Source organism: Stegostoma tigrinum, chromosome 43 (assembly GCF_030684315.1).
Source record: "Stegostoma tigrinum isolate sSteTig4 chromosome 43, sSteTig4.hap1, whole genome shotgun sequence".
Classification (NCBI taxonomy): Eukaryota; Metazoa; Chordata; class Chondrichthyes; order Orectolobiformes; family Stegostomatidae; genus Stegostoma; species Stegostoma tigrinum.
In genome coordinates this window covers 6981798-6998627 of record NC_081396.1, presented here as the reverse complement: position 1 = coordinate 6998627, position 16830 = coordinate 6981798, and the positions used below count along the sequence as shown (strand labels likewise).

Sequence of the window (16830 nt, the reverse complement as noted above, 5' to 3'; positions counted from 1 at the left end):
TGAGAGAGTGTGTGTGTGTGTGCGCGCGCGCGTGTGAGAGAGTGTGTGTGTGTGCGCGCGCGCGTGTGAGAGTGTGTGTGTGTGCGCGCGCGTGTGTGAGAGAGTGTGTGTGTGTGCGCGCGCGTGTGTGAGAGAGTGTGTGTGTGTGCGCGCGCGCTTGTGTGTGAGAGAGTGTGTGTGTGCGCGCGCGTGTGTGAGAGAGTGTGTGTGTGCGCGCGCGTGTGTGAGAGAGTGTGTGTGTGTGCGCGCGCGTGTGTGAGAGTGTGTGTGTGTGCGCGCGCGCTTGTGTGTGAGAGAGTGTGTGTGTGTGCGCGCGCGCTTGTGTGTGAGAGTGTGTGTGTGCGCGCGCGCGTGTGTGAGAGTGTGTGTGCGCGCGCGCTTGTGTGTGTGAGAGTGTGTGTGTGTGCGCGCGCGCTTGTGTGTGTGAGAGTGTGTGTGTGAGAGTGTGTGTGCGCGCGCGCTTGTGTGAGAGAGTGTGTGTGTGTGCGCGCGCGCGTGTGTGAGAGAGTGTGTGTGTGTGCGCGCGCGCTTGTGTGTGTGAGTGTGTGTGTGAGAGTGTGTGTGTGTGCGCGCGCGCGTGTGTGAGAGTGTGTGTGCGCGCGCGCTTGTGTGTGAGTGTGTGTGTGTGCGCGCGCGCGCGTGTGTGAGAGTGTGTGTGTGTGCGCGCGCGCGTGTGTGAGAGAGTGTGTGTGTGTGCGCGCGCGCGTGTGTGAGAGAGTGTGTGTGTGTGCGCGCGCGCGTGTGTGAGAGAGTGTGTGTGTGTGCGCGCGCGCGTGTGTGAGAGAGTGTGTGTGTGTGCGCGCGCGCGCGTGTGAGAGAGTGTGTGTGTGCGCGCGCGCGCGTGTGAGAGAGTGTGTGTGTGTGCGCGCGCGCGTGTGTGAGAGAGTGTGTGTGTGCGCGCGCGCGCGTGTGAGAGAGTGTGTGTGTGCGCGCGCGTGTGTGAGAGTGTGTGTGTGTGCGCGCGCGCTTGTGTGTGTGAGAGTGTGTGTGTGAGAGTGTGTGTGCGCGCGCGCTTGTGTGAGAGAGTGTGTGTGTGTGCGCGCGCGCGTGTGTGAGAGAGTGTGTGTGTGTGCGCGCGCGCGTGTGAGAGAGTGTGTGTGTGTGCGCGCGCGCGTGTGTGAGAGAGTGTGTGTGTGTGTGCGCGCGCGCGCGTGTGAGAGAGTGTGTGTGTGCGCGCGCGCGCGTGTGAGAGAGTGTGTGTGTGTGCGCGCGCGTGTGTGTGAGAGAGTGTGTGCGCGCGCGCGCGTGTGTGAGAGTGTGTGTGTGCGCGCGTGCGCGTGTGTGTGAGTGTGTGTGTGAGTGCGCGTGAGTGCGCGCGCGCTTGTGTGTGAGAGAGTGTGTGTGTGTGTGCGCGCGCGTGTGAGAGAGAGTGTGTGTGTGTGCGCGCGCGCGTGTGAGAGAGTGTGTGTGTGTGTGCGCGCGCGCGTGTGAGAGAGTGTGTGTGTGTGCGCGCGCGCGTGTGAGAGTGTGTGTGTGTGCGCGCGCGTGTGTGAGAGAGTGTGTGTGTGTGCGCGCGCGTGTGTGAGAGAGTGTGTGTGTGTGCGCGCGCGCTTGTGTGTGAGAGAGTGTGTGTGTGCGCGCGCGTGTGTGAGAGAGTGTGTGTGCGCGCGCGTGTGTGAGAGAGTGTGTGTGTGTGCGCGCGCGTGTGTGAGAGTGTGTGTGTGTGCGCGCGCGCTTGTGTGTGAGAGAGTGTGTGTGTGTGCGCGCGCGCTTGTGTGTGAGAGTGTGTGTGTGCGCGCGCGCGTGTGTGAGAGTGTGTGTGTGCGCGCGCGCTTGTGTGTGTGAGAGTGTGTGTGTGTGCGCGCGCGCTTGTGTGTGTGAGAGTGTGCGCGCGCGCGTGTGTGAGCGCGCGCGCTTGTGTGAGAGAGTGTGTGTGTGTGCGCGCGCGCGTGTGTGAGAGAGTGTGTGTGTGTGCGCGCGCGCTTGTGTGTGTGAGTGTGTGTGTGAGAGTGTGTGTGTGTGCGCGCGCGCGTGTGTGAGAGTGTGTGTGCGCGCGCGCGTGTGTGAGAGAGTGTGTGTGTGTGCGCGCGCGTGTGTGTGAGAGAGTGTGTGCGCGCGCGCGCGTGTGTGAGAGTGTGTGTGTGCGCGCGTGCGCGTGTGTGTGAGTGTGTGTGTGAGTGCGCGTGAGTGCGCGCGCGCTTGTGTGTGAGAGAGTGTGTGTGTGTGTGCGCGCGCGTGTGAGAGAGAGTGTGTGTGTGTGCGCGCGCGCGTGTGAGAGAGTGTGTGTGTGTGTGCGCGCGCGCGTGTGAGAGAGTGTGTGTGTGTGCGCGCGCGCGTGTGAGAGTGTGTGTGTGTGCGCGCGCGTGTGTGAGAGAGTGTGTGTGTGTGCGCGCGCGTGTGTGAGAGAGTGTGTGTGTGTGCGCGCGCGCTTGTGTGTGAGAGAGTGTGTGTGTGCGCGCGCGTGTGTGAGAGAGTGTGTGTGTGCGCGCGCGTGTGTGAGAGAGTGTGTGTGTGTGCGCGCGCGTGTGTGAGAGTGTGTGTGTGTGCGCGCGCGCTTGTGTGTGAGAGAGTGTGTGTGTGTGCGCGCGCGCTTGTGTGTGAGAGTGTGTGTGTGCGCGCGCGCGTGTGTGAGAGTGTGTGTGCGCGCGCGCTTGTGTGTGTGAGAGTGTGTGTGTGTGCGCGCGCGCTTGTGTGTGTGAGAGTGTGTGTGTGAGAGTGTGTGTGCGCGCGCGCTTGTGTGAGAGAGTGTGTGTGTGTGCGCGCGCGCGTGTGTGAGAGAGTGTGTGTGTGTGCGCGCGCGCTTGTGTGTGTGAGTGTGTGTGTGAGAGTGTGTGTGTGTGCGCGCGCGCGTGTGTGAGAGTGTGTGTGCGCGCGCGCTTGTGTGTGAGTGTGTGTGTGTGCGCGCGCGCGCGTGTGTGAGAGTGTGTGTGTGTGCGCGCGCGCGTGTGTGAGAGAGTGTGTGTGTGTGCGCGCGCGCGTGTGTGAGAGAGTGTGTGTGTGTGCGCGCGCGCGTGTGTGAGAGAGTGTGTGTGTGTGCGCGCGCGCGTGTGTGAGAGAGTGTGTGTGTGTGCGCGCGCGCGCGTGTGAGAGAGTGTGTGTGTGCGCGCGCGCGCGTGTGAGAGAGTGTGTGTGTGTGCGCGCGCGCGTGTGTGAGAGAGTGTGTGTGTGCGCGCGCGCGCGTGTGAGAGAGTGTGTGTGCGCGCGCGTGTGTGAGAGTGTGTGTGTGTGCGCGCGCGCTTGTGTGTGTGAGAGTGTGTGTGTGAGAGTGTGTGTGCGCGCGCGCTTGTGTGAGAGAGTGTGTGTGTGTGCGCGCGCGCGTGTGTGAGAGAGTGTGTGTGTGTGCGCGCGCGCGTGTGAGAGAGAGTGTGTGTGTGTGCGCGCGCGCGTGTGAGAGAGTGTGTGTGTGCGCGCGCGCGCGTGTGAGAGAGTGTGTGTGTGCGCGCGCGCGCGTGTGAGAGAGTGTGTGTGCGCGCGCGCGCGTGCGAGAGAGTGTGTGTGTGTGCGCGCGCGCATGCGTGAGAGTGTGTGTGTGTGCGCGCGCGCTTGTGTGTGAGAGAGTGTGTGTGTGCGCGCGCGCGCTTGTGTGTGAGAGAGTGTGTGTGTGCGCGCGCGCGCTTGTGTGTGAGAGAGTGTGTGTGTGCGCGCGCGCGCTTGTGTGTGAGAGAGTGTGTGTGTGCGCGCGCGCGCTTGTGTGTGAGAGAGTGTGTGTGTGCGCGCGCGCGCTTGTGTGTGAGAGAGTGTGTGTGTGCGCGCGCGCGCGTGTGTGTGAGAGAGTGTGTGTGTGCGCGCGCGCGCGTGTGTGTGAGAGAGTGTGTGTGTGCGCGCGCGCGCGTGTGTGTGAGAGAGTGTGTGTGTGCGCGCGCGCGCGTGTGTGTGAGAGAGTGTGTGTGTGCGCGCGCGCGCGTGTGTGTGAGAGAGTGTGTGTGTGCGCGCGCGCGCGTGTGTGTGAGAGAGTGTGTGTGTGCGCGCGCGCGCGTGTGTGTGAGAGAGTGTGTGTGTGCGCGTGTGTGTGTGTGTGTGTGTGTGTGTGTGTGTGTGTGTGTGTGTGAGAGTGAGTGTGAGAGAGTGTGTGTGTGCGCGCGCGCGTGTGTGAGAGAGTGTGTGTGTGTGCGCGCGCGTGTGTGTGAGAGAGTGTGTGTGTGTGCGCGCGCGCGTGTGTGTGAGAGAGTGTGTGTGTGTGCGCGCGCGTGTGTGTGAGAGAGTGTGTGTGTGTGCGCGCGCGTGTGTGTGAGAGAGTGTGTGTGTGTGTGCGCGCGCGCGCGAGTGTGTGTGTGTGTGTGTGTGTGTGCGTGAGTGTGTGTGTGAGAGAGTGTGAGTGTGAGAGAGTGTGTGTGTGTGTGTGTGTGTGTGTGTGTGTGTGAGTGTGTGTGTGTGTGCGTGAGTGTGTGTGTGAGAGAGTGTGAGTGTGTAATCATGTACGCACACTTGCATGTGGGAATCTGACTGTTATTGTGTACATGTGCCTGAATGTCTATGTGTGTCTGTCTGACGGTGTTTGCCTCGGTACATGTCTATCCAACTGTGCAATCATATATGTGCAGCGGCATGTGTGTGTGTGTGTGTGTGTGACTGTCTGACTGTGCAATTTTATATAGAGATAACAAGGTGTGGAGCTGGAGGAACACAGCAGGCCCAGAAGCATCAGCGGAGCAGGAAAGCTGATGTTTGGGGCCTAGACTCTTCTTTAGAAAATGTGTGCAATTTTATATGCGTGATTGCATGCGTATGCATGTTTGTCTGCTGGTGTAATCGTGTATTTGTCCAATTGTGGCGCGGTGGCTCAGCGGTGAGCACCGCTGCCTTATGGTGCCAGGGACGCTGGTTCGACTCCAGCCTCCAGTAATCGTTTGTGTGGAGCTTGCACATTCTCTGCATGTCTGTGGGTTTCCTCCCACAGTCCAAAGATATGCGAGTTAGGGTGGATCTGACTTGCTAAATTGCCCCGTAGTGTCCAGGGATTGTGCAGACTGGGTGGGTTAGCCATGGGAAATGCAGGGTTACAGGGACAGGGTAGGGGTGTGGGTATGGGCGGGATGCTGTTCGGAGGGTCGGTGGGGGTCAATCGGTGAATGGCCCATTTCCACACTGTACAGATTTTTACGATTCCACTCTGTATATTCTCAATGGTAGGAGCAGTATGTGAGTATGAATGTGTGGACACACTGAACAAGAACTAGGGAGGGCACTGGCTGAAATTGTATCAGATAATAATAGACCTGCTGTGTTTATCCAGCTCTACACCTTGTTATCTCGTGTCTCACATTCAGTGTTTCATCTCATGACAAGTACTGGATCCTGACAAGGACTGGGGAGTCTTTGTTTCTGCGGACACAGGAACGGACTGTGTGGAGCTGTCACCAGCACACTACACTGGAGATGCACACATTTATGGAAAGGTAGGGGCGGTCACAGTGTCGACAGATATAGTGGTGACAGCAGTCACACAGAAGAGACACACAAAGCAAGGGCAAGAGCCATCAGACTGTAGAGAAACGTGGAGCAGAGCTGAGAGCACATACTCCATTGAAACACGCAGAGCAGACGCGAGAACAGACACCCTCTACAGATACAGGGAAAATTAGTGAGATCAGTCACATGAAGAGTGGTGGAGGACTCTGGGTCTGTACTCCATAGAGTTGAGAAGCATGAGGCGGGAGATGTGATTGAAATGTACAAGACACTGAGAGGCCTGGATGCAGCTGACGTGGCAAAGACACTTTGAATAGTAGGAGACTAGGACTCAAGGGCAAAGCCTCAGTGTGAAGGGACAACCTTTTGGAACTGAGATGAGGAGGAATTTCTTCAGCCAGAGCGGGGGAGGTGAATCTGTGGAACATATTACCACAGAGGGCTGCAGAGGCCTGGTCACTGACTGTATTTAAGACTAAGACAGATAGTTTCTTGGTGAGTAAGGGGATCAAGGGTTACAGGGAGAAGGGAAGAGAATGGAGTTGAGAAACATACCAGCCATGATCAAATGTTGGAGCAGACTCAATAGGCCAAATGGCCAATTCTGTTCCAATATCTCATGATCTATAGTTACAGAACACGTGGATTGTTGAATGTTACTTACCAGCAGACCACCCGACCTGGATACACTGTTCCCAGACATCTGTCCCACTGACTCCAGCCTGCTGTTTGACAGGATGTGAGGGAAACAGAATAAGCTGTCAGTCCAGTTTAAGACCTGTAGTAATTGCTTCAGTACTATATACACACAGCGTTCTGCTTAACCCCTACCCTCCCCAAACCTTTTGGACAAACTAACTCAATCATAGGAGTAGAAAGCAGGCCATTTAGCCCATCGAGTATGCACCGCCATTCAATGAGATCATGGCTAATCTGATCATCCCCAACTCCCACTTTCCTGCCTTTTCCCCGTAACCCTCGATTCCCTCACTAATTAAAAATCTCTCTCTCAGCCCTGACTCCCCTTAGTGACCCAGCTTTGTCAGCCCTGTGCGGTGAAGAATTCATCACCCTCAGACTAGAAATTAATCCTCACCTTTCATCTCCCTCACTCTGAGATAATGCCCTCTGATGCTGGACTCTCACCCAGGGAGGAAACAACCATTCCACATCTATCCTGTCAAGCCCTTTCAACAAAATTTCTTCTCATTCCTCTTAAGCTCCAAAGAGTACAGGCCAACCTGTTCACAAGACAGACCCTCCATACCCAGTAACAGCCAAGTGACTCTTCCCTGGACTGCCTCCCAGGCCAGTAAATCCTTCCTTAGGAAAGGGCCCAAAACTGTTCACAATATTCCAGCTGTAGTCTGACTAGTGCCTTGTACAGCCCAGGTCACTGAAATAAAGGCCAACAGTACATTTGTCTTCCCTATTATTTATTACATTTGGATGCTAACTCTTCGTAATTCATGCACAAGTGCTCCCTAAGCCCCTCTCCATTGTAGTGTTCCCCATTTTAAATTACCTTCACCTCTTTTAGCAGCAGCATGTTGGCTCAGTGCTTAGCACTGCTGCCTCACGGTGCCAGGGACACGGGATTGATTCCATCCTCAAGCAACTGTCTGCGTGGAGTTTGCACGTTCTTCCCCCCGTGTCTGCATGGGGGTTCCCCTGGGGGCTGTGGTTTCCTCCCACAGTCCACAAAGCTGCGCAGGTTAGGATGACTGGCCATGCTAAATTGCCCCACAGTGTTCAGGGATCTGTAGAAATGCGGGTTACAGGGGTAGGGTAGAGGAGTGGGAAGCTGTCTGGAGGGTCGGTGTAAGCTCGATGGGCCAAATGGCCTGCTTCCGCACTTCAGGGTTTCTATTTTTCCTGCTAAAGTGCAAAACACACATCATCTCATTCCATCTGCCAAACTGTATCCCTCCCCTGATAATAAAGTGTGGGGCTGGATGAACACAGCGGGCCAAGCAGCATCTCAGGAGCACAAAAGCTGACGTTTCGGGCCTAGACCCTTCATCAGAGGGTTCTGCAGTTCCCATTATCACTGATACAATTATATCCCTCCCCTTGTCATCCATAAACTTGGTGATTCACTTCCATCATTCATGTCATACTGTAAATATTTATTGCTCAGCACTGAGCTCCATGGCACACCACTAATCACAGGTTGCTATCTTGAAGATGTCTCCTTTATCCCAGCTCTCTATCCATCAACAACCTCTGTCTATTGATAATTTACAATCTCCTTCACCACAGGCTCTTAACTTACTGAGTAGCATTATGTGCGTCATTTCAGCGATACCCTCAATGTCTCACTGGGGAAGCACGCCATTCCCACAGACAATCCCTGGCCCAAGACTGTCTAAAGTGGAGGAGCAGCATCTGGGAAGGCGCCCAGCTCCTCAAGACTCACTGTCGGGAAAAATCAGAAGCCAGGCGAAAACAGCGAAAGGAGCGCACTGCCACACTAATGCCCCACCAAACCTTCCCGCAACCACCTACTACCCCAAGTGTATCACAGCCTACAGTAGCCGCATCGGTCTGTACAGTCACTTACAGGCTCACACTGAGAGTAGGAGAGAGTCATCCTTGTCTGTGAGGGACCGCCGATGACCTTATCAAATGCCTGACAGAACCCTAAAATGTTACACCGACTGGGTCCTGCGTATCACTTCCTCAACGAACTGAAACGAAGTTCCTCAGGCATGATCTCCCCTTCATGAAGCCATGCTGACTCTACTTGATTACTGTTAGGAAGCAGAGATCAAACCCCTCTGATAACTAAAATCGAAACACTAGCCCCCAGGGTGTTACAGCCGGAGTACAGGTCCCCGTCTAATAATTACACACAAGACACCCAGAGAAGCTCACCTCACCTAATCTGTTAAACTGTTACAGAGAAAGGGAGGTTAAATGAAAAAAGAACCCTGATATTCACTTTATAAGTAACAAATAGCAACTTATTTATTTAACCCTAAGTGAACAAATTAACAGAATTACTAACAAACTGAACAATTCTCCCTTAACTACTAAATTCTACTGGTGTGCTGTTCCAATAAACTCAAGTCTCAGTATACGAACCCTCTCCAGTTTAATAATATCCTTCCTATAACTGGACGACCTGAACTGCACACAGTAATCCAGAAGAGGCCTCACCAACGTCCTGTACAACCTCAACATGATGTCTTCATTCCTGTACTCAAAGGTCTGATCAATGCAGGCAAGCGTGCCAAACATCTTCTTAACCACCCTGTCCACCTGTGATGCAAACTTAACTAAGCCTGCAATCATGATAGGTATTGTATTCGTTTCTTCTTCTACTTTAGCTCCTCGGTCATTTCGTATTTTTGGAACGATGGTAGTGTTCACCACTGTGAAGAAAGATGTCAAGTATTTTTTTTTCATCTCCTCTGCCGTTTCCTCCTTCCCTGTCATTACTATTTTTCAAGCCTCATTCACTATGTTGACCTTGACCTGTCTCTTCTATTTTACACATTTAATGAAGCTCTTATTGTCTGTTTTCATAATTATTTGCTAGTTTAACCTCATACTTGACATTTCTCCTTGTTTGCTTTTTGGTTGTCTTTGCTAGCTTCTAAAATTTCCCCAATCCTCTGTTCGACCACTAATCTTTGCCACAATTGGAAGAAACAATTATACAATCCTTAATTTCCCCAGTTAGCCACGGTCAGCTCATCCCCTTCTTCGAATCCCTCTTCCTCACTTCGAGGTGTCTTTGTTGAGAGTCACGAACAACTTCATAACCGTCTGCCGTTGTTCTTCATCCGTCTTTCCTGTTAAATTCCTTTCCCAGTCCACTCCAGCCAACGTCGCTCTCATTCCTTTAAGCCACACGGTTAATGTCTGGATCTCATTTACAGATCAACGGAGGGTGAGTCACAGAAGTAGCGCTCCCCACTGTCAGAGGTATCGTGCTGTGGATGAGATGTCAAACGGAGGACCCTGTGGGTGAACGCAGCAGGTTCCGAAGTAGCTTCTCCGAAGAAATGCAAGGACAGAAAAGGTGTCACAGGTTGGGAGTAATTTCCATGGAGAAGGTTAAGAGGAGATTTGTTTGGGATATTCAAGACAGTGAGTGGTCTGGAGAGAAAAGGTTTGTAACAACTGTTCTCGATGGATGAAGGATCGAGACCAAGGAGGCTCAGATCTAGCGTAATCGGTGAAAGAAGCAATGGCAACGTGAGGAGGAGAAACCTTCTCACACAAACGGTGCTTACGATCTGGACTGCACAGTCCCAGAAGATGGCAGAGGCAGGTTCAATGGAGGCATTCAGGAGGGAATTGGATTACTTTGTGAAAAGGATGAATGTGCAGGGCAGTGGGTGAATCACTTATCTGGGGAACTGGTGCAGACATGACAGGCCAAATGGCCTCTTGGGTGGGAAGTGCTCTGTGATTTGAGCAGCTGATTGACCACCTCGCATGCTCTAGCTGTGATTCGATGAATTCTCCCTAGCGCGCCGATGAGGATTTATCCCTCAGTCAGCATTGCGACAGGAACACATTTTCTCGACCTTGTCACACTACTGCTTGTGCCCCACTTCTCTAGGTTACAAAAGTGACTGAACCTTACAGGCACTGCATCAGCCGTAAAGTGCTCTGAAGCATCCATTTCTGAGGCAGGCACTGCTGCATCCCAGCGCCAGGGACCCGGGTTCAATCCCACCCTCGGGCCACTGTCTGTGTGGAGTTTGCACGTTCTCCCCGATGTGCCTGCGTGGGTTTCCTCCAGGTGCTAGGATGTGCAGGTTAGTGTGGATTGGCCATGCTAAATTACCCCGTAGTGTCCAGGGATGTGCGGGCTTAGATGGGTCAGCCATGGGAAATGCAGTGTTACAGGGATAAGGTAAGGTTTGGGAGGGATGCTCTTCAAGTGTCAGTGTGGAGTCAATGGACCAAATGGCCTGCCTCCACACCGTAGGGATTCTATGAATGGAGGTCTGTCTTTTCTCTCGCCTCCCAGGGCACTAGCTGTCGAGCAATGGGATGGGCAGGACGATCATTTCCCTTCCACACTTTTCGTGAACTCGGGTGCTGGGGCAGGGTCCTGTGTGTGAAATTTTCTTCTGATGCACTCAAGGGGAGGGGGCAGGAATCAGAGCATGGGCTCTCCTTTCACACATGAACTGGTCTTGCTGGATGTTGTGTTTGTGTGGTCGCCCCAAGGGGGGGATGGGCGGGGCTGGAGAAGAATATTGACTGTCAGGTCAATCAGCATTCCCGAGATTCTTTCTCCCCTGCCAGGGAAGTGCAAACAAGCATGAGACTGACCACCAATAAATTACACTCAGGACTAAGCTCCATATACACGTCCCCACCCCCACCCAAGTCCCCCAACCTGTTTTTACCTTTGTACCAAAATCCACAGGCACAGGTTAGCACTGCTGCCTCACGGTTCCACTGTTCGATTGGTCAGATATTGTCTTATGGTTCTCTTCACTAACTCACTCTCAAGCATTCTATGTTCACTAAACCGCGTTTCAATTCATGCATTCATAAAACTGCATTTTTGCAGTACAGTTTACTCTTACAAGATAAACTAAATTAAACTTCCCTTCCTAGGCTTCCAACTCACTACTGTTTCAATACACCGTTCAATTCTTATCAGCCTCATGCTGCAAGCAGTGTTTAGTCCTGTTTCTGTGTCAAAGGCTACCCCTGAATAAGTAGAACAATGCCATCCTTGCCAGCGTGTCTCCACAACTCACTCGAAACTATGGAAAGATTATACTAATTAACCCTTAGTAACTCTCTCGGGACCTGAGTAGGCTGTTTGGACATCAAGCAGTTTCTTCCACCAGTGTGTCCCTACAGTCTGCTGTTTTTTAAGCCCTTTTAAATTTCCTTACACACTACCTACTGTATTTCTATAACACTGTACTATCTATTGCTTGTGTTTTATTTAAGACTGCCACCTTGTACTAATGCACAGCTTTATACTTTTTTAAACATATATTAAATAGGGTTGCTACCCCCTTTAAGAAACTTACTATCAAACAGCACTCCTGCCTGGCCTGCTGTGTTCCTCCAGCTCCACACTGTTACATCTAGCACTTCCATGAAACTGCATGAACGAATGTGTAGGAACTGTCAGACATCAGCAATAGTAAAAGAAATCTCATGACCCAGCTGCAGGAGATCAGTTTAATATCCTCTGTACTTTTTATTCAGGATGCTTATAATTTCTCACTTATTTACATCATTTAAGTCTAGTATTTTTACTAACATTACTAACTTTAAAGGCAAAAGGACTGACAAAACTTTCTTACGGATGCTCAGAATGGACACCTATTCTAATCCCATCAGGAGTAACAGCCAGCATTTAGCAAGTGCTTAAACTATCTCCTGCTTCCCCAGGACAATTGTCACACAAACCTGAGCACAATAGATACAACTATGTGACACCAGCTTGCTAAAATTTTAATGAATGCAAAAACTGTATATAAGAGGCTACTGTAAAACTGTACTTTGGACTGTATTGTGCCTCAAACTGTGTCACTGCGGATGCTCAATAAAGAGGTTACTTTAACGGTTGGACATAGAGCAGTTTTTCCGCCGCCTTCTCCTCCACGCCTACTTCTCAACCAGGAACCTAACCCTCCCTCCACTGACCCCTTCACCCGCTTCCAACACAAGTCCTCCTCCTGGACACCACCCCCAGGCCTCCTACCTTCCTTCGACCTCTTCATCTCTAACTGCTGTTGAGACATTAACCGCCTCAGCCTCTCCACCCCTCTCACCCACTCCAACCTCTCCCCCGCAGAACGGGCAGCCCTCCGCTCCCTCCCCAACCTCACCATCAAACCCGCAGACAAGGGTGGCGCAGTGGTAGTATGGCGCACTGACCTCTACATCGTCGAGGCCAGACGCCAACTCTCCGACACCACCTCCTACTGCCCCCTCGATCATGACCCCACACCCGGGCACCAAACCATCATCTCCAACACCATTCATGACCATATCACCTCAGGGGACCTCCCAACCACAGCCTCCAACCTCATTGTTCCCCAACCCCGCACGGCTCGTTTCTATCTCCTTCCCAAAATCCACAAACCTGCCTGCCCTGGTCGACCCATCGTCTCAGCCTGCTCCTGCCCCACTGAACTCATCTCCACCTATCTGGACTCCATTTTCTCCCCTTTGGTCCAGGAACTCCCTACCAACGTCCGTGACACCACCCACGCCCTCCACCTCCTCCAGGACTTCCAATTCCCTGGCACCCAACATCTCATTTTCACCATGGACGTCCAGTCCCTATACACCTGCATTCCACATGCAGATGGCCTCAAGGCCCTCCGCTTCTTCCTGTCCCGCAGGCCCGACCCGTCCCCCTCCACCGACACCCTCATCCGCCTAGCCGAACTCGTCCTCACACTCAACAACTTCTCTTTCGAATCTTCCCACTTCCTACAGACTAAGGGGGTGGCCGTGGGCACCCGCACGGGCCCCAGCTATGCCTGCCTCTTTGTAGGTTACGTGGAACAGTCCCTCTTCCGCACCTACACAGGCCCCAAACCCCACCTCTTCCTCCGTTACATTGATGACTGTATCGGCGCCGCCTCTTGCTCCCCAGAGGAGCTCGAACAGTTCATCCACTTCACCAACACCTTCCACCCCAACCTTCAGTTCACCTGGGCCATCTCCAGCACATCCCTCACCTTCCTGGACCTCTCAGTCTCCATCTCAGGCAACCAGCTTGTAACTGATGTCCATTTCAAGCCCACCGACTCCCACAGCTACCTAGAATACACCTCCTCCCACCCACCCTCCTGCAAAAATTCCATCCCCTATTCCCAATTCCTCCGCCTCCGCCGCATCTGCTCCCACGATGAGACATTCGACTCCCGCACATCCCAGATGTCCAGGTTCTTCGGGGACCGCGGCTTTCCCCCCACAGTGGTCAAGAACACCCTTGACCGCGTCTCCCGCATTTCCCGCAACACATCCCTCACACCCCGCCCCTGCCACAACCGCCCAAAGAGGATCCCCCTCGTTCTCACACACCACTCCACCAACCTCCGGATACAACGCATCATCCTCCGACACTTCCGCCATCTACAATCCGACCCCACCACCCAAGACATTTTTCCATCCCCACCCCTGTCTGCTTTCCGGAGAGACCACTCTCTCCGTGACTCCCTTGTTCGCGCCACACTGCCCTCCAACCCCACCATACCCGGCACCTTCCCCTGCAACCGCAGGAAATGCTACACTTGCCCCCACACCTCCTCCCACACCCCTATCCCAGGCCCCAAGATGACTTTCCACATTAAGCAGAGGTTCACCTGCACATCTGCCAATGTGGTATACTGCATCCACTGTACCCGGTGTGGCTTCCTCTACATTGGGGAAACCAAGCGGAGGCTTGGGGACCGCTTTGCAGAACACCTCCGCTCGGTTTGCAATAAACAACTGCACCTCCCAGTCGCAAACCATTTCCACTCCCCCTCCCATTCTTTAGATGATATGTCCATCATGGGCCTCCTGCAGTGCCACAATGATGCCACCCGAAGGTTGCAGGAACAGCAACTCATATTCCGCTTGGGAACCCTGCAGCCCAATGGCATCAATGTGGACTTCACCGGCTTCAAAATCTCCCCTTTCCCCACCGCATCCCAAAACCAGCCCAGTTCGTCCCCTCCCCTCACTGCACCACACAACCAGCCCAGCTCTTCCCCTCCACCCACTGCATCCCAAAACCAGTCCAACCTGTCTCTGCCTCCCTAACCTGTTCTTCCTCTCACCCATCCCTTCCTCCCACCCCAAGCCGCACCTCCATCTCCGACCTACTAACCTCATCCCACCTCCTTGACCTGTCCGTCTTCCCTGGACTGACCTATCCCCTCCCTACCTCCCCACCTATACTCTCCTCTCCACCTATCTTCTTTTCTCTCCATCTTCGGTCCGCCTCCCCCTCTCTCCCTATTTATTCCAGAACCCTCACCCCATCCCCCTCTCTGATGAAGGGTCTAGGCCCGAAACGTCAGCTTTTGTGCTCCTGAGATGCTGCTGGGCCTGCTGTGTTCATCCAGCCTCACATTTTATTATCTTGGATTCCCCAGCATCTGCAGTTCCCATTATCACTACTTTAACCGCTCACTGATCTCGGTCGCTATTGAGCAAGATCGCACAGATTCCAAACTCAGGCAACAGTCTGTGTGGAGGTTGCATGTTCACCTTCATGTCTGCTTGGGTTTCCGCTGGGTGCCCTCGTTCCCTCCCACAGTCCAAACATGTGCAGGACAGGGTAGACTGGCCATGCTAAATTGCCCACAGCGTCCAGGGATGCGCAGGCTAGGTGGGTTAGCTAATGGGCAGCCACTTACTTACCCCTCATTCAATCTAGTCCACAATATTTGCTGCAGATTGGGTGACCTCTTTGCCAAACACCTTATGCTCCATCTGTAAAAGTGTCCCCAAGGTTCCAGCTGACTGCCTCACTTTAACACATCACCGTGTTCCCCTGGTCAGTATCTCTGTCTCGGCCCTGCCATGGTGTTCAATTGAGGCTCAACACAAGCTGGAGGAATAGCGCCTCGACGTCCACTGTGGTACCTTAGGACCGTTGGGGTGCAACATTGAGTTTAACAACCTCGGCACAGGATGACATACACACCCCCACGCGCGCTCTCACACACAAACACACACTCCCTCCAGGTCCTGACACTCCCGCCATCTACAATCCGACCCCACCACCCAAGACATTTTTCCATCCCCACCCTTGTCTGCTTTCCGGAGAGACCGCTCTCTCCGTGACTCCCTTGTTCGCTCCACACTGCCCTCCAACCCCACCACACCCGGCACCTTCCCCTGCAACCGCAGGAAGTGCTACACCTGCCCCCACACCTCCTCCCTCACCCCTATCCCAGGCCCCAAGATGACTTTCCACATCAAGCAGATGTTCACTTGCACATCCACCAATGTGGAATGCTGCATCCGCTGTACCCGGTGTGGCTTCCTCTACATTGGGGAAACCAAGCGGAGGCTTGGGGGCCACTTTGTAGAACACCTCCGCTCGGTTTGCAATAAACAACTGCACCTCCCAGTCGCGAGCCATTTCCACTCCCCCTCCCATTCTTTAGATGACATGTCCATCCTGGGCCTCCTGCAGTGCCACAATGATGCCAGCCGTAGGTTACAGGAACAGCAACTCATATTCCGCTTGGGAACCCTGCAGCCCAATGGTATCAATGTGGACTTCACAAGCTTCAAAATCTCCCCTCCCCCCACCGCATCCCAAAACCAGCCCAGCTTGTCCCCGCCTCCCTAACCTGTTCTTCCTCTCACCCATTCCCTCCTCCCACCTCAAGCCGCACCTCCATCTTCTACCTACTAACCTCATCCCACCTCCTTGACCTGTCCGTCTTCCCTGGACTGACCTATCCCCTCCCTACCTCCCCACCCATACTCTCCTCTCCACCTATCTTCTCCTCTATCCATCTTCGGTCCGCCTCCCCCTCTCTCCCTATTTATTTCTGAATCCTTTGCTATCCCCCTTTTCTGATGAAGGGTCTAGGAGCTTTTTTGCTCCTGAGATGCTGTTTGGCTGCTGTGTTCATCCAGCTCCACACTTTGTTAACTCAGATTCTCCAGCATCTGCAGTTCCCCTTATCTCTCCTCTCACCCTCCAGGTCCTGCATTGTATGGGTTACTCCCAAAGCAGCCAACCTGTTTTCAACTATTCACACTTCTCATTAACACCCTACTCAGCACTGATCCCTCTCTTTTGGCTTCCCATTAGCTCACTCTTTGTTTGCCTATCCCTTTTCTCTCTCTCTCCCTGGGCTCCATCTCCAGGTACTCATTTCACTACACCCCTCCCCATCATCAGTGTAAATACCACCCTTCCCCAGCTATGGCTGGCAGAGTGGATTAGTGGTTAGCACCGAAGCCTCATGGCACCAGCGACGCTATGACTCCCCCTCAGTGACTGTCTGTGTGGCGTTTACACGTTCTCTACCTGCGTCTGTGTGGGTTTCCTCCGGGAGCTCCAGTTTCCTCCCACAGTCCAAAGATGTGCAGATTAGCGTCAACTAGCCATGGGAAATCGCTCCATAGTGTTTGGGGATGTGCAGGCTAGGTGGGTTAGCCATGGAAAATGTGGGAATACAGGAACAGGGTTTGGAGGGGTGTGCATGGGTGGGATGCTCTTCAGTCGGCCAGTGTGGACTCGATGGGCCAAATGGCCTGCTTCCACACTGGAGGGATTCCATGATTTTTAGTTCTGACGAAGGGTTGGTGGAGTCTAAGTGTTAAAGCAAGTCTTTTTTGTTTTCTCACTACAGATGCTGCCAGACCTGCTGTGTTTTTACAGCAACTCCTCTTGTAGTGGTTAATGGGTGTCTGGCTGAGAAATATGGGCAATGAAAGCTACCAAGAGGGGAAGCTCAACTATTTCCAACCTCAAGGTCTACCTCCCACAATCAGATGATCTGAGCACAACTAAGATCACAG

The 16830-nt window shown here is 53.5% G+C and overlaps 1 protein-coding gene across 1 annotated transcript in view; it reads right to left on the bottom strand.

The window, feature by feature from the left end:
• LOC125449015 (RING finger protein 212B-like) overlaps positions 1–16830 on the bottom strand; it is an 85771-nt gene that overhangs the window by 46657 nt on the left and 22284 nt on the right. Inside the window, exon 8 of the mRNA XM_059641782.1 lies at positions 6014–6074. Coding sequence (XP_059497765.1) covers positions 6014–6074 — 61 coding nt within the window. The remainder of the gene's footprint in view (positions 1–6013; positions 6075–16830) is intronic.